General features: G+C 42.5%; 1 protein-coding gene across 1 annotated transcript in view; it reads right to left on the bottom strand.

Moving 5' to 3' along the window:
• Positions 1 to 23,557, bottom strand: part of STOX2 (storkhead box 2) — a 185,975-nt gene extending 162,418 nt beyond the window's left edge. Inside the window, exon 1 of the mRNA XM_075347154.1 lies at positions 22,434 to 23,557. Coding sequence (XP_075203269.1) covers positions 22,434 to 22,599 — 166 coding nt within the window. The 5' untranslated portion in view covers positions 22,600 to 23,557. The remainder of the gene's footprint in view (positions 1 to 22,433) is intronic.
• Positions 23,558 to 24,900: the final 1,343 nt, after the last annotated feature.

Below are 24,900 nucleotides of genomic sequence, written 5' to 3' on the forward strand. Positions count from 1 at the left end.
AAGCGGTGTGCGCTGGTGACCAAGGTAAATATCGGGTTGGTTACCCGATATTTACCTTAGTTACCAAGCGCAGCATCGCTTCAACACGTCGCTGCTGGCTGGGGGCTGGTCACGGGTTGCTGGTGAGATCTGCCTGTGTGACAAGCTCACCAGCAACCCGTGTAGCGATGCTCCAGCGATCCCTGCCTGGTCAAGTTGCTGGTGGGATCGCTGGAGCGTCGCTTAGTGTGACATCTCACCAGCGACCTCCTAGCAACTTACCAGCGATCCCTATCAGGTTGTATCGTTGTTGGGATCGCTGGTAAGTTGTTTAGTGTGACTGGGCCTATAGAGATTAAAAACAAAGAGCAACTGTGCTATCTGTGTGTGCTATTGTTTACTTAAACTAATGGCTTTATTGCCCTCTGATTAACATTGTAGGACTAGAAACTCATGTGCAGAACAGTCCAGCACACCTCCTGCTGTAATTGACACCTCACAGTCCATATACAATCTCTATTGAGAGCCTGGTGAGGGTGGGACAGCCCTCCCAGCTCAGCTACATGCTTAAAACTCAATTCTTTGATTGTGTGAGAATGTCTTCACCCAGTAATCTATGTGATACACAGTTGGATTCAGAATCTCCTTGCCTACATTATGTTGCTGTCAGATGAGGGAGCAAAAAGCTGCTGACAGATTCCCTTTAAATGCAGATACAATGCATAAAAGATGAAAGCCAGCTAAGAAAAATAATATCTACATACAACTAGTTGTCCACTCAACATTGTTTGGTTATTAGATATCATTCCTGAGTCCACCATACTTATGAATGTTCAGCTTGACTAAGCTCTTAGGTTTTTCAGTGAGGAGTAAGCTGTCCTCAAATTCATCATTTAGTGGCTTATCTTCACTGAAAGCAATAAGATTGGGCATATGAATTCAAACTACCCGATCCTTTTCTTCTCCAAAGTCATCTAGTAGAGGGGAGCTGGTCCTGCCAAAATCAGTGGGTTTGGCCATCTTTCAGCGGCCTTGACAAACATATTCTCTGTCTCCTATTGCCATATTTGCTATACTTTGGTAAGAATAAACTAATGTACAAATTTATTTAAGAAATTGCCCTATCCAAAGTTAAAATAAAAAAAATTCTGTGACAAATTCTCCACAGTATTATTCTTTTGCAAAACTTATTCTGCACATGGCCAAAACTTAAAGGTCCACTCCAGTGTTTGTTTTTTTGCACCACTGGAGTGATGCTTTAAATGCAAGCCCCCTGTTATATACTCACCTTCCGGAAGATTCACCGGCAATCGCCACTGCTTCGTTGGGCTCCGGCGATTTGTGACCTGCCAGCAACTCCAGTGTTTCATGCAGCACGCCGGAGGTCACAACTCAATACAAATCTATGAGAGCCTCGTTCTGGCTCTCATAGAGATACATTGGGAGCTTGTGATGAAACTTCTGACTTCTGTCCAGAGCTGCGGGACAAGAGCGGTGTTGGTAAACAGTGAAGCCGCAGGAAAGTGAGCATATCAGAGGGGGCTTAGATTTAAAATGGCACGCCAGTGGCTGGAGTGGTACTTTAAGTAATAAAGGTCCCGTCACACACAACGAGATCGCTAACGAGATCTTTTGTTGCGTCACAGTGTCTGTGACGCAGTAACGATCTTGCTAGCGATATCGTTATGTGTAACTCCTACCAGCGATCAGGCCTCTGCTGTGAGATCTCTAGTCGTTGCTGAATGGTACGGACCATTTTCTTTAAAGGTGATGTCCTGCTGGGCAGGACACATCGCTGTGTTTGACACCTAACAATGACCTCCTATACAGGTCGCTCATCGTTATACAGGTCGCTCATCCTTACTGCATCGTTGGTAAGGTCTGACTGTGTGACATCTCACCAGCGACTTACCAGCGATCCTTATCTGGCCGCATCGTTTTCAGGATCGCTGGTGAGACGTTAAATGTGATGGGGGGCTTAAAACCATTCTTGCATGTACCTTTATGTAGAAAAGAAGATACCAAACAAAACAAAAAAACTCAAGTGGTGTCCCCTAGCAGAGCTTTTTATCTAATGAAATATTAGCCATCCCATAATAACTATTTACGTCACAGTGTAAATCGGTGGAAATTACTACCATTCATAACTAGTCCTAATTCAGAGTCAGATAATATAACAAATACCGGATAAGTATCGCTCTACAATAAGGTTCTCCAGCAGTCAAACATATCTTATTTCACTGAAGCAATAATGTTATCTGTCTTATCCAAGATGTTTGCTGAAGATAAACCGGTATCAGTGTTTACTTAAAAGCAATGAATAAATCCAATGTATACTTTAATTATTCAAGTTGGACATTTGTAACTTCTGGCGACACGCCTCAGCAATGTTTGCTTGTTTGCTCTCCTGGTCTACGATTTATTTCATAGACTCGTAAATGCTGGCGGTGCACCAGTGCCAGATCTTAGAGAGTTACGGGCAACTTTTGTATTTTGCATCAGTATAGAGCAAACACAGTGGCCCGTTGGTTATTACTTACACTGAAAATGATATTTCTTCCGTCTGACATATTAAAAATGCACGTTTTTCTCCTGGGATTAGGTAAGAAACATTCAAACAGTGTAAGAGGTAGTGGCACTCACTCTGCAAACGCCTGGATGAAATATTCTTGGCCTGCACTTTTACTGCATTGCTGAAAGAATCCTGACAAGAGAAGCAGTCACGAGTCCGCCTGCTCAGAGTAAGCGCCACTTGCTTAGTAATTAATCAATTCAGGACCAGCTACATTATCCAAGCACTTTATATTATCTATATCCATCTATCTATATACACTGAGCTGTGTTTAGACTTTTAGTTTTCGGAGCCAAAAATAAATTAATCAAATACTGTTCACGCTGCCAGTAGTGCTAGTAAGTATTACTCTCCATGGTTTTCATTGGATAAGTGGGGCACTGGCACAAGACAGAAATTTTTAGTTGTTTGTATGTGAACATGTCAAGATTTTCTAATTAGAATGATATAATTTACTATATGCTGAAGACAATTACAAACTATTAATGTTTATGTAACCACATGTTTCATAAGCATGCCCCTTTAAATGCTTTTTTCATGACCATGTACAGTGCCTACAAGTAGTATTCAACCCCCTGCAGATTTAGCAGGTTTGATAAGATGCAAATAAGTTAGAGCGTGCAAACTTCAAACAAGAGCAGGATTTATTAACAGATGCATAAATCTTACAAACCAACAAGTTATGTTGCTCAGTTAAATTTTAATACATTTTCAACATAAAAGTGTGGGTCAATTATTATTCAACCCCTAGGTTTAATATTTTGTGGAATAACCCTTGTTTGCAATTACAGCTAATAATCGTCTTTTATAAGACCTGATCAGGCTGGCACAGGTCTCTGGAGTTATCTTGGCCCACTCATCCATGCAGATCTTCTCCAAGTTATCTAGGTTCTTTGGGTGTCTCATGTGGACTTTAATCTTGAGCTACTTGCACAAGTTTTCAATTGGGTTAAGGTCAGGAGACTGACTAGGCCACTGCAACACCTTGATTTTTTCCCTCTTGAACCAGGCATTGGTTTTCTTGGCTGTGTGCTTTGGGTCGTTGTCTTGTTAGAAGATGAAATGACGACCCATCTTAAGATCCTTGATGGAGGAGCGGAGGTTCTTGGCCAAAATCTCCAGGTAGGCGGTGCTATCCATCTTCCCATGGATGCGGACCAGATGGCCAGGCCCCTTGGCTGAGAAACAGCCCCACAGCATGATGCTGCCACCACCATGCTTGACTGTAGGGATGGTATTCTTGGGGTCGTATGCAGTGCCATCCAGTCTCCAAACGTCACGTGTGTGGTTGGCACCAAAGATCGCGATCTTGGTCTCATCAGACCAGAGAACCTTGAACCAGTCTGTCTCAGAGTCCTCCAAGTGATCATGAGCAAACTGTAGACGAGCCTTGACATGACGCTTTGAAAGTAAAAGGTACCTTACGGGCTCGTCTGGAACGGAGATCATTGCGGTGGAGTACGTTACTTATGGTATTGACTGAAACCAATGTCCCCACTGCCATGAGATCTTCCCGGAGCTCCTTCCTTGTTGTCCTTGGGTTAGCCTTGACTCTTCGGACAAGCCTGGCCTCGGCACGGGTGGAAACTTTCAAAAGCTGTCCAGGCTGTGGAAGGCTAACAGTAGTTCCATAAGCCTTCCACTTCCGGATGATGCTCCTAACAGTGGAGACAGGTAGGCCCAACTCCTTGGAAAGGGTTTTGTACCCCTTGACAGCCTTGTGACCCTCCACGATCTTGTCTCTGATGGCCTTGGAATGCTCCTTTGTCTTTCCCATGTTGACCAAGTATGAGTGCTGTTCACAAGTTTGGGGAGGGTCTTAATTAGTCAGAAAAGGCTGGAAAAAGAGATAATTAATCCAAACATGTGAAGCTCATTGTTCTTTGTGCCTGAAATACTTCTTAATACTTTAGGGGAACCAAACAGAATTCTTGTGGTTTGAGGGGTTGAATAATAAATGACCCTCTGAATAAACTTTTCACAATTTAAAAAAAAAATAAAAAAAGAAATAACATTCTTTTTTGCTGCAGTGCATTTCACACTTCCAGGCTGATCTACAGTCCAAATGTCACAATGCCAAGTTAATTCCGAATGTGTAAACCTGCTAAATCTGCAGGGGGTTGAATACTACTTGTAGGCACTGTAAGTAATAATTGCCTACAGTCTATCCCATGCAAGCAATGCATGTAGCAAATTACATGTCCTTGGTGTCACGCCGGGGAAAGGGAACGCCTGGCGTACAGGGCGAGACAGCAGGAAAACCAGGGGAGATGTTAAGGAAGGCCCCGGTGATAGTAAGAGGGGTCACCACCCAACACTCACCTATGGATGATCTCTGCACTCCCTAACATCTCTAGATGGGTCCTGCCCCCTGTGCACCATCACATGCTTAAGCCTTGGTGGACCCTGAACTTACCCTGATAAGACAAACGGGTGGGGAAAGACAACAAACCTAACTTTCTTCAACAGGAAACTTATCAGCTGCAACTAAATTGACACCTCAGCTTCTCCAGAGACTGGCTTCTTCAAAGTGGACAGTAAAACAAATTCTATCACCGGCATGGAGTAAAGTCAGGACTATTTATTCACTTATATGGCGCCATTAATTCCACAGCGCTTTACATACATCAGCAACACTGTCCCCATTGGGGCTCACAATCTAAATTCCCTTTCAGTATGTTTTTGGAGTGTGGGAGGAAACCAGAGAACCTGGAGGAAACCCACACAAACACAGGGAGAACACACAAACTCCTTGCAAATATTGTCATTGGTGAGATTTGAACCCAGGACTCCAACACTACAAAACTGCAGTGCTAACCACTGAGCACTGTTCTGCTCTATAATCCCTTGGAGGTATCTCTGATTTCTTATGACGCACCACCATCCCACCATTACTGGCAACAAAAACGGCAATGGCCTTATTAATTGTAATCCTTGGTTTTGCTCAGTTTATCCACTGACATCCATATCTACATACCAACCATGCCACAATATCTAACCATATACCGGTAATAATAATCCATGGGTAAACAGACCTCAAACCCAATGAATCAAATTTAATATCCCAAATTAATTCACGGGAAGACTCAACACCAATATGTAAAACCAGCATATTTGGTGGTCAGTATACCCTGGAATAGTATCCTGCAATAGTACAAGAATTCTGGTAACACCCGACCCTATATCACACCATGGATTCCAATCCACTTGACCCATGCCAGGGCTTATCCTGCCCCATCTGCCGGCCGTAAGGATGAAGGTCAGCTCACAACACCCCCCCAGAACACAAATGAGTGCCTGAGGATACGCATTAAACATTCTCCTGTAGTAAAAGACAACCAACACAACATTAGTAAACATACTGCTCATCTATGAACCATCGATATAGCACTAATAACCATCCCAAGAACGAACCTGGATAACTATCCTTAACCCATTGTTTTAACACCATAATAGGGCAGTCATTATTTCCCAGGACTACATAAAAAAACACCAATTTACCCCACCCAATTTGGTCCATTTTTGAAAGCCGCAACAACATTCCAATCTATCCTCCTTCCAAGGAACATCGTTCAACACAAGCCTACCTGTTTTAATCAATTCACTAATCTGAAAAGCGCTGTAAAATGACAAACAGAAGCCGTTGAAAACAACAATGCCCTAAGACCTTATAATTTTAAACAAAAAAAGGCTACTGCCACCAGCTTCTGTGCCACCACTGACACTAATCTGCCAGCTTCATAAAACCTGCCCTGTCAAAGACAGTAACAAAACAACCTATCCTTATAAGAAGGCCTCACACCAGCTTCAATGCCGAAAACCTTCCATTACTCCCAAACTTTCCTATATCTCTACCATGTAGCCTCAGTCATCAATTACTGAAGACTTTGTGGTTATGAGGCTCCACATTCACACATTCAGCTGGGACACTTTGCTCCAGCTTTGTCTGCCCACTACACCATGCTTCAAAACCTGCTGAACTGAAAACGAGAATGTATCATCCACCTCATTGGACACCCCTGGAACATGCTTTGAAACTACACCCACTTTCAATTCCAAACACCTTAACACCAAATGACACAAATAAGCCACAACTGGGGAGGGGGGCGGGGGTGTGACTCAGCTGAAAAGGTATTGATCTTGTGACCAACCAACAATTTGTCATAAGGAGAAACACAACTTTATTAGCCAACAAAAACCTCCAGAGCTCCAGTGCCACCAAAATCGGAAAACTTCAAGTACAGCCAGATTTGTTACTAAACCCATCACTCGCCACATCCTGGGCCACTGCCTCACACCAGTGCCCTTGAAAAATTCCCCCAAACCAATCAATTCTGCAGCGATCGTACAAAGCTGCCCAACTGTTAGACCACACCTTCTCCATCCACAATGAATGTGCACTGTAGGATTCCAAAATTGAAACCCAAACCACTAAATCATCTCTGCTCTCTCTCCCGAACAAATGTGTAAGAAACTGCTTACCTTAGGTGTCCACAGACAAAATGCTCAGAAAAACAGGACCAATTAGCATAATTTGGCAAGCAAAAGTAAGCTTGCCTAACAATAACGGTACTACCCTAACGCGCACCTTCTAGATCTTCCTCTAAGAGGCTACTGACAGTTGTAAATCAACCCATTTCTCTTCCAGAAGCCTACATTAAATTTTCACAGAATCAATTTTAATCCCCAGAAAATGCATAACCGTAGCCGGGCCTTCTGTCTTCTCCGCAGCCAATGGAACTCAATGGAAAGCTAACACTACATTTTTGACAGTTCATGATAACATTGCACAAAACGCTGAACCATAAGGACCAACTCAAAATAAATACTCCAAGTGATGCAATATAGAACGATTCGGGACACATCCTGGTCTACCCATTCAATAAACAAACTAAAAGCTTAAAAATAGGAACATGCGATAGAACAACCAATGATGTAGACAGTAATCAATGAACTTCACCATGCCACAAGCACCCACCGCAAATTAAAACCATCAGGGTGCACTGGATGGAAAAGGAAAGCCGCCTTAATATCTGATTTTCCATTTTTATCCTTTCTTCACCAAATCCACTGTCTTTTCAGAAAGCACACCTGACACTGTTGACAACTCTGGTGAGCTGCCGTCATTAACAAAGACCCCACCGGATAAGATAAATGGTAAATGAGCTGAACATATTGGGTTCCCACTTAGGCACCACCTCAACAGACAAATCCTCAAATTAAGCCACAGGCGATCCTTGAACGGACCTGCCATGCGACTCAATTCCATCTCCTTGCCTAGACCTTTTGAAACACTTGGACAAGCTTTGACTTCCTCCATAACATGAACACTTGTGTTTGAACTTACATAATGCTCTGAACTTACACTGTCCAAGGATCCGCCCTCTGCACTGGAAGACCTCCCAAAAGAGATGAAAGGCAGGAGCCATCATTGGGCAAACCCATAAACATATATCTTTGTTGTCCAATCTCATACCAGGCCTCATGCCTTTTCTCTGCCTAAACTGCTCATCATACTTAAGGCACACCAAGCTCCCATAAACCCTATAAGCCTCCCTGATCGCATCCATATACCCCAACAGGGCAGAGCTATGCGCAAACTCCTTGTCACCTACTATGCTTGCCAGAATTGCAAATGCTTGAAGCCAATCTGACAAACATTCTTGGAATTAAACAATATGTATGTCTCTCCTCCTCATTTCTCTTTAGCATCACTAGGCTTCACCTTGTCTCAATTAAACTTTTCTAACGGAAGCAACGCGAAATGCTGTACAGCAGTATGGTGGCTCAGTCGTTAGCTTTGCAGTCTTGCAGCGCTGGGGTCCTGGGTTAAAATCCCATGAAGTGCAACATCTGGAAAGATTGTATCTTCTCCCCTTGTTTGCTTGGGTTTCCTCCCAAACTCCAAAGACATAATGATAGGGAACTTGTGAGCCCTAGTGTTGATCATTTTTGTAAAACTACATGGCGTTAATTGCACTATATAAAATTGAGTAGAATAAATAAATATTCTCCTTTCCAAATCTTCTCCATCACTTCCTGCTTCAAATGTGCTCACAGCAGGCCTTCAAAACACACATAAATCTCATTTCGGGCCCAATCATTCCATCACACAACCTTGTCTTCCATTACTTTTTCACTCTTGCCTTTTCTCACCTCATCTCCTGAAACACCCCTGTGCAGGATAGAGTCTGCAACAACCAGTGTAACTACAACATCCTGCTCAACTACTGAACCTAAATGCATCAGGGCCACCCAAGCCCCTACCGGAGACCGCACATCACCGGGGACAGCCTGTTCGGTCACTAAAACCTTGTAATGCACCCATCAACTTCCCCCATAATTCCGTTACCCCATTAAGAGGACCCTGACTATCTCTGGAAGCTGCTCCAACATTACTAACCCTAATAACATTACCAAAACTCCCCACAACAGGTAGATTATAAACAAAATCGACATCTCACCAAGCTGCTTCTGAGATATTCTCAGAACAGCCGTACCATCAACCACTAGAACTCGTTCATCTGCCGACACTCCTAGGGATATCTTGCCCTTCTAACAGCTGGTTTCTGAACTCTGAAAGTGATCATCAGGACCAGAAGCAACGAAGAAGGAACAGAGACGACGTGTTCGGCTGCTGCGCCCTGTTCTGTAATCCAGCCTCAGACTGTTAGCCCCTCTGCCAAACTGAGCCTCATCTTTTGTCTTACAGATTTGATTCCTAGCCGACACATCACAGGCACCACCACCGCACAGGACTGAAGCCTAGCAGGCCGCAAATCAGAAGCTGGCTGCTTGGCAGGGACCATCTATTTGCAGTTGGCTGTGGCTTCATTGAGGTTTCCTTCAGAGCACTGGGGATGAAGACACCAGCCAGTGTTTCTCCCCCTGCCCCAGAGGGTCCCCAAGGGGGCTCCTGGAACATCTGCTGGATTACCTTTCTTCCTCCAGAGAGTAACATGATGGTGACAGGGATAGCCGAGTGCATGGTGCAGGAGTGAAGGAGGGACTCACAGTAGCCAGAGGGAATGCACAGACTGCACAATGCTGTTCCTGAACCCACTCGGCAATGTGGACTGCTGTGGCCGCACGTACCATCTCCCACAAGGCCGCAAGATCTTTCTGCTGTCCTGTCAGTTCCTGAGATGCCAGAAGAGGTAAAAACCCTTTTCTCACCATTTTATCCTCTACCAAAACCTGCCCCCATTCTCCCCCCTCCAATCCAGAACCCCGCACATCCATCTCTCCTGAGCTGCATCTGACCCCTTAATCTTTAATCCATTCTCTCCTCCCCACTCTATATTGTAATGTGGCCTAAACACCACCGATTTTTGGTTACCTGGAATTTCTGAATTGTTCACAACTCACCTATGAAGGTTGTTTTTCCAGCAAACAATGCAATAAGTTAAAAATTTAAAACTCTGACCAATCTCTCATGATCTGCGACCTTCTTTGGGTTTCTATTGTGCTAAAGTGACGCTTACTATTAACTAGAGATTAGTGAACTTTAAAGTTTGGTGTTTGTACTAAAAGCAGACTTTACAAAAAAAAAATGTTTGAGTTTGAAGTGCGGGTGCTTTGCGTATGCAAACTACTCGAGCGTGCAACGCTGTGCTTGGGTACGCTCAGTGCTCAGCCCAGTGTGAGCTGGGCTACGGCTGAACCCGAACTTCAACGGGTCCGCTCATTTTTATTATTAACACCTTTCAATGTATTGCCAATAACTGCACCAAGTGATGAAGGAAAAACATCGAACGCAGCAGGCCAGCTGTTAAAATATATAAGTTATCAGTCCCCACAACCACAATAATTCTTGTCACAAAAACGAGGCAACAATAAGCAGACAATATGTACATGGAGCATGCATACAATGAATTTTCCATCCAAAATTTTCCAAAAATCTACTGCGCATTATAATGGCAGCTCTAAGGCATCCACAACAAAATCTGCAGCTTTTTTTTTTTTTACAGCTACGAAATGTTAATATTGGTTCCCTTACAATTATCCATCGAAAGGCCGCTTTACATGCTACGACATCGCTAGCAATTGCTAGCGATGTTGAGCGCGAAAGCACCCGCCCCATTGTACATGCGATATCATGTGATCGCTTCCGTAGCGAACATTATCGCTACGGCAGCGTTACACGCACATACCTGCTCTGCGACGTTTCTAAGGGGGCGGTTCGTTCAGCGTCACAGCGACGTCACAGCAGCGTCACCAAACCACCGCCCAATAGAAGCGGAGGGGCGAAGATGAGCGGGACGTAACATCCCGCCCACCTCCTTCCTCATTGTGGCCGGCCGCAGGTAAGGTGAGGTTCCTCGCTCCTGCGGTGTCACACATAGCGATGTGTGCTGCCGCAGGAGCGACGAACTACTTCGTACACCGAGCAGCAGCGATATTCGAGAATAAGGGAGCATGTCACCGATGAGCGATTTTGACCGTTTTTGTGACGATTCAAAATCGCTCATAGGTGTCACACGCAAAGACATTGCTAAAGCGACCGGATGTGCGTCACAAATTCCGTGACCCCAACGAGATCGCTTGAGTGATGTTGCAGCGTGTAAAGCGGCCTTTAGTCTATACTTATGTATGCTGAAATGTAACAGATGTGCTGCAGCTCTTTCTGCATTTGTTCCAAGCGGATTTTTTTACCATTTTTATTGTGGATTTGGAATACACAAATTCCAAACAAAAAGTTGATTGATTTTAAAAACTGCACTGCATGTCAATTTACATGCAGACTTTTCTCTGTTGTGCGTAGAAGTCTACTTAGCTGGTATTGTATTACTATGCAGATTTTCTTCATAAAGAACTAAGCAGTGTGTGAACATAGCCTACACGATAGCATTGTGCTGGACTATGCAACAGACAGACTACTAAAAAAAAAAAAAAACTTCTGCCTGTTGGGCCAACATTTTTGCTGAATATTGTCTTACTGTGATGCAAGTATAAACTTCTAAAATCTAATGTACGAGCTATGTTAAACCATAATAACCAGTTTTTTTGCCATCTTATTTCATTACAGAAAATGTATCAAATTCCTGATTTTTACTTGCTCCTCCCAACCACATATAGTGATCAGAAGCTTTATATCACCAATGTGGGACAATTACATAGCGAGTATTTTGTTTGCACTAACAATTGTGAATAGTTTCCAATGAATTCTTACAGATCTCACACGTCCACTGAGGAGACATAAAAAACAAACCCGAGTGCTCTAAAAAAAATAAAAAAAAAAAAATGGCCGAACGACCTTGTGAGAAATAAATACATGTCAATGATATTGTCTGTCAGTTATCTGCCCAGTTAATTATCAGGTTTACTACTTTAATATTTTATTGTTTTTACAATTAGAATGCAAAACGTTCTCCACCTACACATGTTTGCCTATTACAGTGGAATCTCGGTTTACGAGTACAGTAACTTGGTGTACGAGTATTCCGCTTAACGAGGAAAACTTGCTTTAAATTTGTAACTCAGTTTACGAGCAAGCTTTGCTGTACGAGCAAATACTCACCGCACACACTTCCGGTTCCGTACTTTCACCGCGCTCTGACCCGCTCTTGCAGTCCACACAAAGACACATAAACACACACATATTATGCTCACCTTACCTTCCGTTCAATCACCGGCCTCACGGTTCTTGTAGTTCGCCAGTACAGGATGTGTATCGGTAACCATCGCGACGATGGAGGAACTTCAGCCGCTACTCAAAGGCAGCACGCTGACTAATCAGAGGCAAGCGGCTCCTGCCTTTGATGTTAGCGCTCTGGCAGCGGAAGCTCCGGGGCATCGGTCGCGATGGTTACCCGATACACATCCTGTACCGGCGAACTACAAGAATCAGGAGGCCGGTGATGGAACGGAAGGTAAGGTGAGCATAATATGTGTGTGTTTGTGTGTGTGTGGAATGGCACAATAGGGGACCAGGATGGACATTGAACAAGTTGTAGAACGAATTGTCTGAGTTTCCATTATTTCCTATGGGAAATTATGCTTTGGTAGACGAGTAACTTGATTTACAAGCACACTCCCAGAACGGATTGTTCTCGTAAACCAAGGTTCCACTGTACTTACTTTATTTCTCTAATATTAAAAACACTTGTAATAAAATGCTGAAATGTATTTGTTCAACAGAATACTTGTTATAACACTATCTTACATTATAACTATATACTCGACAATTTATGTAAACGTAAGACAAAAACCAGCACTGACTACGAATGATAAAAGTTCGGCTATTTCTGAAATAGAAGACTACCGTAAATATGTAGTATATTCATGAGGTTATATGATTCACATAAGTCAGAAATAATGAATATGACTTGATACAGTAAGTTACACTCTTACAGAAAGTAATGTCTGCCAACACATTGCTATGAACAGGCCATCCGTCTTGATCACAGTAAAACCCAACAACCACCCTATCGAATGTGACTAAATTAGTCCAAACCAGAAAGTAAATAATCAGGAGGCTTTCTACATTACATCAAGAGGACATTTTTTTCTTAGCAATGTACAGTATATCCAAATAAGATTTTATTTCAACTTACTGCATGATGTAGCCTTTCTTAAACGAACATATAAGAAAGATCTCACAATGGAAGAAGGTTAAAAGTGAACCTGTCAGGTGTAATGTGCACTCAGTACCACGAGCAGTTCTGGGTGCATATTGCTAATCCCTGCCTAACCGTCCCTGTATACACTAGCATAGATTAAGAGATCTTTAGAAAAAGTATTTCTAAAGATTCTTTATAATATGCTAATGAGGGAAGTGACTAGTCGCAAGGGCGTTATATCCCCCCGACTAGTATGCCCTCTTAGCATGTTAGCATGCCCACAGGGGCGTACTAATGTGCTATTCAATGCCACATCACCAGCGGTGAGGCGTGTACCTGTGTCCATGGTGAACACTGAGCTGAATGCCGGGCACTCCTGTTCATGCGCAGTATGCAGCCGGGTGTACACCTCCCGGCTTCTCACATGTCTACAGCGCATGACCAGTAGTAAGGGACAGTCAGATCAGCATTCACCACAGACATAGACTATGCGCATCACCACTGGTGACACTGCATTGAACAGCACGTTAGTACACCCCGGCGTGCTAACATGCCAAGAGGGCGGCTAGTCGGGTGAAGTAAGACCCTAAAACTAATCGCTGGCTTCACTAGCATATTAGAAAGCATCTTTAGAAATACTTTTTCTAAAGATCTCTTTATCTAGTGTATACAGGGACGGTTAGGCAGGGATTAGAAATATGCACCCAGAACTGCTCGTGATTCTGGGTGCATATTGCACCTGACAGGTTCCCTTTAACATTTACAAGAAGGAAAGCCAATAACTTCTACAGTTAAGTATTGAGTTACACCTTTCTGCATCGTGACATTTTTCTCATTTTAAGAATGGCTACACCTGTAATGCTCCTCTTAAGGGTGGGTCATCTTAGAAAGCACCCCCTCTACCTACCCAACGATATCTGTGCTCTATACCCATCCATGGACCCAAGTCTATCTTACCTGAGCTCCTCTTAAAGAGAACCAGATCACATAAAAATTAAGACCTCCCACTGGACTCCTAATCCCAGGATTTCAATAAATAATATTCAATTTATATTGAATAATAAATAGTTTTTCATGGAAACAAGTGGATCGGCTCCACCTCCTCCATTCTGCTGGAAAGTCAGATTCCATGTTCCACGTACAAAGTCCCTTTAAAAGTTTTTTTACCAAACAAAGTTAATTTTAAAGTTGATTTTAATTATTAGATCTTGAAGTAATAATAATTTCCACAACTGAATGCGTTTAAAAAAAAAATAAAAATTCTATACTGAGAAAATCTTATATATGTGCTCCTGCTATGTACTGTGTAATGGCCGTGCCTGACCGTACAGGGACATAGACATACCACATCTCTTGGGTCGGTGAGGCTGCAAAAGAGATTATACAGACATTACAACATGGGATCATAGCCGATTCTTTTTGTGAGGTAAAACATTTCCTTGCCAGTATTTTAAAAAATGTTTTACCTCAAAGAAAAAAAAACAATCATCTGTTATCCCATGCTATAATGGTTTTATACTGTTACTTTCTCCCCTGCCCAGGAGAAGTGGCATGATCAGACCATGTCTCTGTAAGGTCAGACACGGCCATTACACAGTACATAGCTGGGACACATACAGTATATAAGATTATCTCGGCACAGGAACATTTTTTTTAAACACATCGAATTATGGAAATTATTAGGATCTATTGATTAAAATCAACTTTGTTTGTGGGGAAAACCCCTTTACGTCTTATCTACTTTCATTGTCAGATAAGGTCTTAAATTTTAAATCATTCCGCAACTGGGTCCCCTGACTCTTAAGGCCCCGTAACACACAATGAGATCGCTAACGAGATTCGTTGCTGAGTCACTGTTTCTGTAACGCAGCAACGATCTTGCCAGCGATCTCGTTATGTGTGACACCTACCAGCGATCAGGCCCCTGCTGTGAGGTCGCCGGTCATTGCCGAATGGTCCGGACCATTTTCTTCAAAGGCGATGTCCTGCTGGGCTGGACGCATCGCTGTGTTTGACACTTACCAACGACCTCCTAACACAGTCCCAACGCCCGCCGAGATCATTATACAGGTCGCTGATTGTTACTGCGTCGTTGGTAAGGTCTGACTGTGTGACATCTCACCAGCGACCTCCCAGCGACTTACCAGTGATCCTTATCAGGTCGTATCGTTGTCGGGATCGCTGGTAAGTCGTTGTGTGTGACTGGGCCTTTATTATTGGTAACAAATCCTTTTAAGACAGGTATAATAGAAATTCCATCCTCAGCATCCATAAACCAACTAAGGTAACCACTATAAAGTACTTTGAAAGTATTATCTATGCAGACTTCTTGCACAAATATTCTTATCACCGCCTCCATTACACTGCTGCCACCAGTAGCCCTGAGGGTACATATGTATCCATAATGCAGTTACAACTATAAAACCTAAAAGTCCCCAAAGTCACTCATTTTCTCATGCCAGGTTCCAGCCTTCGTAGTCAAGTAGGGCCATCAACCTCACAGTAGGGTTTTATTATGGGTTATACAATTTTAGGAAAGACATCTGTCGGAAGCCATAGATCTGATATGATCTATTCTTTGGATGGGTTAATATTACAGTCCAAACCCTTTTCTGTGTTTTTGCTTAAAAGTATTTATTCCCTGTTTCACAGTAACTATTGTTTGGCTGCAGCGGTCATGTGAGACCCCTGTCAGATGCCAGCAGGTAGTTCAGGAGCAAATGTGAAGTGGTCTGGAAGGTCAGTACAGGTTTTTTTTTCTTAATGGGCGGCACGGTGGCTCAGTGGTTAGCACTGCAGTCTTGCAGCGCTGGGGTCCTGGGTTCAAATCCCACCAAGGACACTATCTGTAAGGAGTTTGTATGTTCTCCCCGTGTTTGCGTGGGTTTCCTCCGGGTTCTCCGGTTTCCTACCACACTCCAAAGACATACAGATAGGGACTCTAGATTGTGAGCCCCAATGGGGACAGTGTTGCCAATGTATGTAAAGCGCTGTGGGATTAATAGTGCTAAATAAATGAATAAAATTATTATTATCATCTAACCTTGGCCCATTGATTAGGAGTTGAAAAGTGGGGAAAGACCTCTATAGTCCTTTTTAAAGATCATTTTGTATTTTTTTGGGTTAAACATTTGGTGGCTAGGTAATCAATTACTATTTTTGTATGTTCCCAAGTTTTCAGCATACAATGGCCATCTTTAACTTAAAACACCATTCCAGCAGGGATGAGGTTTCACCGCTTTAGTGGCGCTTTAAGTCCCTTGCGCTTGATCTTATACTCACACTCTCGCATTTTTGTCTTTTTTCCGTACTGCTCCAGTCCCACGGCGCCATCTTGTAATCGTAAATTCTGACTGTCGGGAAGTCAAAAGTTATGTTACCAGCTCTCAATGCAAGTCTATAAAAGCCAGAACGAGGCTCTCATAGACTTGTACTGAACGGCGATCTTTGGCTCGCTCCATAAAACACTGGAGCATCTGGCAGGTCACAAACTGCTCGACACCGATGGCAGGGCCGCAATAACAGAAGAAGACAGCGGCAAATGGGTATGTATAATACTGGGGCAGGGAATTTAGATTTAAAGCACCACTCCAGCGGTGAAATAATAGAAACAAAAATGCTCGAGTTTTGCTTTAATATTGTAACTTGAGGAACCTCTTAACTTGAATTTATCCCAAATACCTTCCAGTTAATGACTTTTGTCATCATTGTTGCCAGACTTCATTTCTGGTATGCTAATATATATTTTTCCTAGTGGACAAGTATCATCTACATATTGGCGGGTCCAAACATAAATTCTGCTGTTCCTTACATCAACTGAGCCAATGATATTTCCGCTAGTCTGGCCACATATTTTCTACCAACATATAACATCCATAGCTTATAATTAGATACCACTGGCATAGCAATATTATATAAATAAATAAATAAATATATATATATATATATATATATATATATATATATATATATATATATATATATATATATATATAAAGCCGTTTACTTTGGATCATGGAGTGGATAATATATCATGACAGTAGATAAATGAAAGCAACTATTAGATTTATACGTCCAAAGTTATCAAAACAAAAAATAGTTGGTGATTAAATAATTGTTTTACGCCATTACAATTATGTGTCTGTATTAGGAAGAGTTGGACAAACTTTTACTTTTAAAAACTTTTAAATTGAGGCCATGTTCCCATGTAAATGCAGACTTTTGTTCAGATGGATTTTTTTGCCCAAAATCGGTTTAATTTAACAGTTTCAGCAAAGTGGGGTGATTTCAGGAAAACTGTTGTATGTATAGACTGTTGAACTGTGTTTTCCACTATATACAGTATCGGAAGCTTGAAAATATTAATGTTTAAAAATCAATTGCCATTTTAAGTGCAGAATCTCTTTGTTTTTTCACTAAAAAGTGAACAAAAAATGTTGAATTCAATCTTAACCCAAAAAAAATCATGAAAAAAAAAAAGAAGAAAACACACAAAAATGCAGGAAAAATCACAGCAGATGGATATTGCTTATATTGCTGCAGACACCGCTCCCCATAAATTTTTTTAAAAAATGCAGCATCTTTGCTCCTAGAAACATGGCCTTACAAAATAGTTCTTATGTATAGATGATCAATTTTAATGTTTAAGAAATTAATTATTTTCTTTGCAATATTGAAACAAATAGTTATTTTTATGATTGCTCAAAAATAAAGATAAGCAAAGCCGAACTGTAAAATTCGGGGTTCAAACCAAAGAGCGAGTGTCCAAGTCTCTCGAACAAGGACTTTTATAAAAGGTCTGTGTCCGAGTTCTGGCGCTGTTCATATCCTAACCACTCGATCAAGTATTGGGGGCTTGGGTACACTCAGTGCTCGGTCCACTAGGAGCAATTTGCTGTCTCTGAATGGCTCTCAGAACATTTTCAGATGCGAGTGTAAAGGGTGTGTTACACGCTGCGACATCGCTAGCAATCTCGTTAGCGATGTGACTTGCCAGATCGCAGATGCGATCTGCCGAGGTCGCACATGTGACCGGCGCTAAAAACGACCTATGTGCGATTCCGCAGATCGCATCTGCGATCTGGCGTGTCACATCGCTACCAAGATCGCTAGCGATGTCACAGCGTGAAAAGCACCCTTAAATAAAAAAAAAACCTGCTCTCCCTCCCTGTTTATGGCTGGCTGAGTGTGGGTGGAGAGCTGAACTGCCCAAACATTGACTTCCATTAAGGTCCCTTTAGACACTGAGACTTTCTAGCAATCCCACAAGCGATCCCAACCTGGCCGGGATCGCTACAAAGTCTCTGGTGAGTCGCTGGTGAGCTGTCAAACAGGCAAACCTGGCCAACGACGCAACAGCGATCCGGACCTGCAGAACGACCTAGCTAGTCATTGGGGACGTTGTAAAGCAGCTTTTTGAAAGGGAAGTCGCTAACGAAGTCGCTGTAAAGTCCCCTTTACACACTGAGACTTTCTAGCGATCATGCTGCACAGCGGGAAACAAAGGACCAAAGAATGGTCCTGAACGATTTGTAGCGATCAGCAACTTCACAGCAGGGGCCAGGTCGCTGATGTGTTTCACACACTGCAATGTCGCTGGGGAGGTCGCTATTACGCCACAAAACCGGTGACGTTACAGCGATGTCGTTTGCGATGTTGTAGTGTGTAAAGCCACCTTAAAGGTACACGCATTACTTGAGTTGAGCCCGTTTGTTCTCAACTTAAGGCCCTGTCACACACAGAGATAAATCTGTGGCAGATCTGTGGCGTCAGTGAAATTGTGGACAATCAGTGCCAGGTTTGTGGCTGTGTATAAATGGAACAATATGTCCATGATTTCACTGCAACCACAGATCTGCCAAAGATTTACCTCTGTGTGTGACGGGGCCTTTATATGGAGTTCCAGCTCCAAGATCAAGCTCCGATCAATTCCAGGTCCTGAAACAAAAATTTAACTGAATTACAACCGAACCCAAACTCCCATGGATCTGCTCATCTCTGCTCAAAAACTTACAAATTTGCCATTTGATTTGTGTAAATGGACCTTGGCTTCCATTGAAAGCTTGGTAAACTCCATAAGTGCATTCACACCCATGTCAGTCTACTGTGATAAAGCTGTGATGACAAAAAGACGGGACGTTACATAATAGGCGTGCTCATTGTTTATCAAAGCCATGCAAATAAAGCACTGGTAAGAAAAAGTGACGCATACTTCAGAAAGTGAAATAGAACTTTCCTACCTATATTCCTGTTTATTTACTTAACTTTGACCTTTTCTGAATATCGGAAGCATATATTATTACACTACAAGTAGTCCAAAAATGATTGAACAGTTGGCGTGATAATGAAGATCTTGGGTTGTATGTGTGTATTGATATACAGCTGGATACATACCTGCCAGATGATTGGGGCTGGTATAACAACTTTAACTCCAAAGGCAAATTTTGGGACAATAAGTACAAAGTTGCTGACAACCCCCCATAAACTGCCATTACACGGTTTCCCATGAGCTAATGCACGCTCTTTTCAATCTCAGCTCCTAATGAACTTACTAGTACCTCCAGCTAAGTATTGACCATTGTTAAATGGCAAGGCCGGCCACTAGAATACATTTGCATTTCACCCATAATAACACACTCAGTTTCTGTACATTTGCAATTTTAACATTCTTTGTTATACGAAAAACCAATGTAAAGACGTTTATGTCATAGGAGACAGGTCAATTAGCCCCTGCTTCTTTATTGTCCCCGCACCTGGGAACGTGGTCATCAATCTTTGTGCATTGTGTACAGGTTCCTTGACATGGTCACAACAAAACCTAAGGGTATATATCCAAATCTTCTTCTTAATGATTCAGAAAATGTGTAAGAAGACTTTACTAAACATGGCAGTGTTAAAAAACGTGTTCATCGCTGCTATTTTTATATAGGTATTAAGGTGCACAGAAAGGTTTTGTGCACTCCCCGGCCTCCATATACAAACACACTTCCTAACCTTATGTGATAATCATTTCAGTACTAAAGAAACCCTTCAATTTGGGGGAGGTGTATAAAACAAATTATAGCCGGCCTGATGAAGATCATTCAGGTTACAATGAAGGCAGGTAGATATCTTACATTGTCTCCTTCTTGTAGTGCCTGAAGGATGATGTCAGCCAACGATAACCCAATGTCCTCAAAGCTTGGTATAAAGAGCAACTGGTAATGTTCCTTTACTCCAGTCACCTCCTCTCTCTTTCTCCAGATAACTACATGACTGTCCATTGAAAGGACACAAGACGGCTTCACATTTCAACCTGCAGACATAACCCAAAGTGTCAGATGATCTCCTAGAGACACTTGAGTTATCACAACTCAACAATCTACACAAGAGGGTAAAGCAAGCCTCTACCATGATAGGCATACAACAATTACACCCGTACCAGCAAACAATCAGATCTGTAACCACATATAGTGTATGTACAAGGGCCACCATGTAGGATAGATGGAGGGGATTTCCCATCAGAAATGAATACACTGGTGGATTATCATTTATTTCTATGTGTACTAGGAAAGGCCATGAAGTAGGCGACTCATTGGTCCCTATTGTATGATTTGTTAGCCCCCCAATATGATAATTAAACACCATTTTTCAATATAGCTGAGTCAGGCTCACTCCAGTGGTCAAGAGAAAGCGACGTCACACAGAGATGAAGTTGTGTCTTTCTACTGATGCTCAGGCAGCCATATTTCAATGTATCTAATACCGACGGCTAGAGAAAACATAGGAAGGCCTCGGAAACCTGGAAATTCAGGAAAGCCAGATTGCTTCATTTTACCTTTAAAAATCTAAACAAAAATCTCAACCCTTCCAATATATAGTGGTAATACAAATACAATGCCTATTGCTAGTCCAGCCATACTACCATCACTACATTAGTACGGCGAGGTTACCAGAGATCAATAGATACATCCTTTGGACATAACACATTATCGTTGTGGCATCTGTGATGTCAGCGGAGGAGGCTATGCTTACAGCAGGATCCACTGCAGGCCTATTACATTCCCATATTATTTATATCCTTATAAGACAATGAACGAGCCTTACTCAGGAGATTCGGGTATTGTCACTCTTATAACCATGCAAAAACGGACATTAGCAGGGGAAATTTACCAATACAGCAATGGTAAAAGGAGATATCTACTGGGTATCACCAAATGGAATACATTCATTCCGAGCAATAGATATGTAAGGTATGAGTGATATCTGAAGGTGGGGTTCAGAGGGAATCTCAGAAGACAGCCAAATCCCCAAAGAAGCTGGTATAGTAGGTTACTTGTAATGATGGAGGATGACATAGCCAACATCTATTACACGAGTACGTCAGTCTACATCTGAATTCTCTTATTGGTGGTCCTAGGCTATATACTTCATTGTGGGGACATGCATATGTAAAATGTACAGATGTATTGGGGCCTGGTGTAATAGATTTGTGATGAATATGCTCCGGTTGAGGAGTCGGTAGCCCAGCTGTGGGGAGCACAGGCACCATCCTTTTCTGCAGCCCAGAGCTGCTTTGCATTGAGATTACGCAGCAGTCTTTAAATAGATTTTGGTCATTGCTTAAGCATGCCTGTTCCCCTCTCTGTAAATTAAACCAGCATTTAACCACTGCATCCTGCAGTACCTCCGACATGACGAAAACAACATCACCCCATGCAAAAAAAGGGGAAAACGTCTATGGCTATTGTTTTTAATTAGGCCAATTACTGCACCATTTTTTGCAAATGAGAGAAGAAAAAAAAAAAGCTGTCTACGCCGTATAGCTTATATAACTGCCCATTTTGGTATATCAGCATACGAGATATGTGACCTATTATATATAACGGGTAGGAAATCTGTGCAGCATCCCTCATATTGGAAGTGCTGGATAAGCAGCTCCCAATAAATGGAATAAAAATAGGGCTCGTGTGTGGATCTGACCAGGGCAACCGGCCATTCGGCTGCTCAGCCGGAGATCTAGATGTGCTGCATACATTATTTGCCAAATAACACCATATTGAGAGGCCTAACATTGAATGTTAGCGATGTACAAAATGGTGGATGTAGACACAAGCAGCTAAATATATACAATTCTTATCCTTATGTAAATACATGGAGCGATACATTGTATATGTGCACAATGACAACCTGATAGATACATAGACAGATAAGATGGATAGACAGATGGCTATTGCCTCTGGTGTCAGAGGGAATATTTAAGCATTGTATATATAAAAATATATATATTTTCTAATCATTCCAATTTGAAGCACAGGATAAATGTAGGAAATTTGACAAACCTGATGTCATATAGCCTCGTGATGCCTGGGAAATAAAAGCTGGTGGAAAGTGTTTGTGCAGGCGATAGTCCTTTTCACTACGGGACCTCATGCGGTCTGAGGCCCGGTCAGAGAAATCAGCACTAGGCCAGGCCCGGCGTAAGGTTGTACTCCGAGTCTTCTTCATTCTGAGGCTACCTGAAGCCTAATTGTCCAGCTGCATGAGACAGGCCTCACCGCTGTTCCCTTTTTTTCATCAAAACATTAAGCACACAGCTTGAGCCTGGGCTGCAAACATTTTGCCGCTACCTCTTCTAGGAAGCCAGCTGCGGGTCCGTTCGTTTTCTCCCTCGAATGATCCAATTTTACACACGTCCCACAATGCATTACACTTCATTTGCAATCAATCCAGCTTATAGCTTCCAGATTCATGTGGAGGAAAGGCACATTATGTGGCTTCTCAGCCAAAGAAGGGGAGGGGGAGTGAGCAGAGATTTGTAGCGTGAAAGCTCTGAGATCCCAAACAATAGCTTGATTCAGCATAGGGCTGCTTAGCCAACTGTGAGGCACAACACAAAAGAACCCAGCAAATACTGGGAAAAAACACCCACAGAATTTGGTTTCAACCTGAACACTTGCACCGAAGATCTTGCGGGAACGAAAAAGGAAAAAAAAATCGTCAACGTCAATATCCCAATGGTTATGGCATTAAAATGAGGAGGCGATGACGACGAACGTGGATTTTTTTTCCCTCCTCTCTTCACCTATCAGGCTCCGTGAAGCGAATCAATGAGGCAATCTAAATCGGCATTGCAGTAATCAAGGGACAATATTCATTCTTCACAGCCACACAGCTGTTCCTTACACACTGGGCGTGCAAAAGTCCCCATCGCATCATATCCCAGGCACGCGCCTGTACCAATTTTCACAGTGATGAAAGGGAGAAATCCTCGGATTGGCGATCAGTGTCTCTCCCCTTCTCTTGGTCCACTCATAGCCTTTTCCTGCCACTGCTCATATTCCATTATTTATTGCTCTCGCCAGGCCACTCCTTCAAGCTTATGGGTCTACAACACAATAAGACCCAAACAGTTTTGCATTCAGGTATTCCCAGCTCTGCAAAGCTTGCTCTGTCCTCTGTTGAATGGCTCTGTGCCTTTGAATGCAGTGAAAAGCTATTGAAGGGCAGGAAGCAAGACAGCCAACCCAGTCTCATGCTAATCAAGAAGCTGTCTTAACCCTTTCACCTTGCAAAGTCAGCCTTGTGGCGTCATAGTCGCACAACGTACCATCAAATTCCTTGTTTTCGAGGGGGATCTTGTTGTATGTTGGTACACGACATTTTGGTGCCGCCTGTGTTGTGTGACCAGATCCATACCTCCTGAAAGATCAATGCCATTCCACTACAGGGTTAAGACAGACACACTGATCCTGTCAGGCATCACATTTTAAATGTAAAACACCCTGAGGCTCTCTCAAACCTTGGCTGTAGTCCCAGCCTATAATCAGCTCTCCTCTATTTACATACAAAGCTGTGTATTTTTAGGATGGTCCAGCCCTCTCCAAGGAGGAAAGAAAATGTTTGTTTTGAAAAAAGAGACAGGGAAAAAAAAAGCAAGAAAATAAATAAATAAAATGGTAAGTGGCGGTATTATGTGACAGTCGATCGGTAAGGTCTGCAGAAGAGGAATGGGTCTTGTGACAGCTGCAAATTCCGCTGTAGCACAGTACAAATGTAATAAAAGTGTTATGGTAGAATCCTCTCTCGCCCATCTGCTTTATGTTCCTCAACAAACTACTCAGTGGAACACCAGGCTGATTGCTCCATTCACATTGTACTAAACAGCTGTTAAACGACTGACAGATAGTGGTCAATGGGTGTCACACCATCCCTGCTTTCACACCACTCCACTCCACTGATACCTTGCCAATGTAAAAGGTACTAATTACCCGAGGGTGCACAAAAATTGTTTCCGTAGAGGATCTAGTATGCGTGCCTTATAGACCACTGTTCTATAAAATCTATCAATTTTACTTTTGGCAATTATCTGGATAAGTGACAATGACTCTCTTGGTGCAGATTGTGACAAAAGTATTGTGTGTCATGTCAATGATTTTTCAATTAGGCCATAAATGTTACTTGAATCAACAGTATCCCATGCACCACTCCACCACTCGTGCTCCTTGGTGCAGTTCTCCACCAGCTGCAACTTTGTAGAGAATCCACAAAATTCCAAGGCACCAAGAAGCTCCTCTCCATTTATAAATCTTTATTTGTCCCCGCATATAAAAGGAAAAAGTGCAAAAAAACAACATTTCAGCTAACAGGGCCTTTTTCAAGTCATAAAAATTACATGGAATTTTTATGGCCTAAAAAAGGCCCTTCTTGGAGAGAAGCTTCTCGGTGCCTTGACATTTTTTAGATTTGGCCATAAATGTTGGCAAATGTAGAAAGCTTTGATGACCTGTTTAAAGAGGCTTTGTCAGC

This window comes from Anomaloglossus baeobatrachus, chromosome 1 (assembly GCF_048569485.1).
Source record: "Anomaloglossus baeobatrachus isolate aAnoBae1 chromosome 1, aAnoBae1.hap1, whole genome shotgun sequence".
NCBI lineage: Eukaryota > Metazoa > Chordata > Amphibia > Anura > Aromobatidae > Anomaloglossus > Anomaloglossus baeobatrachus.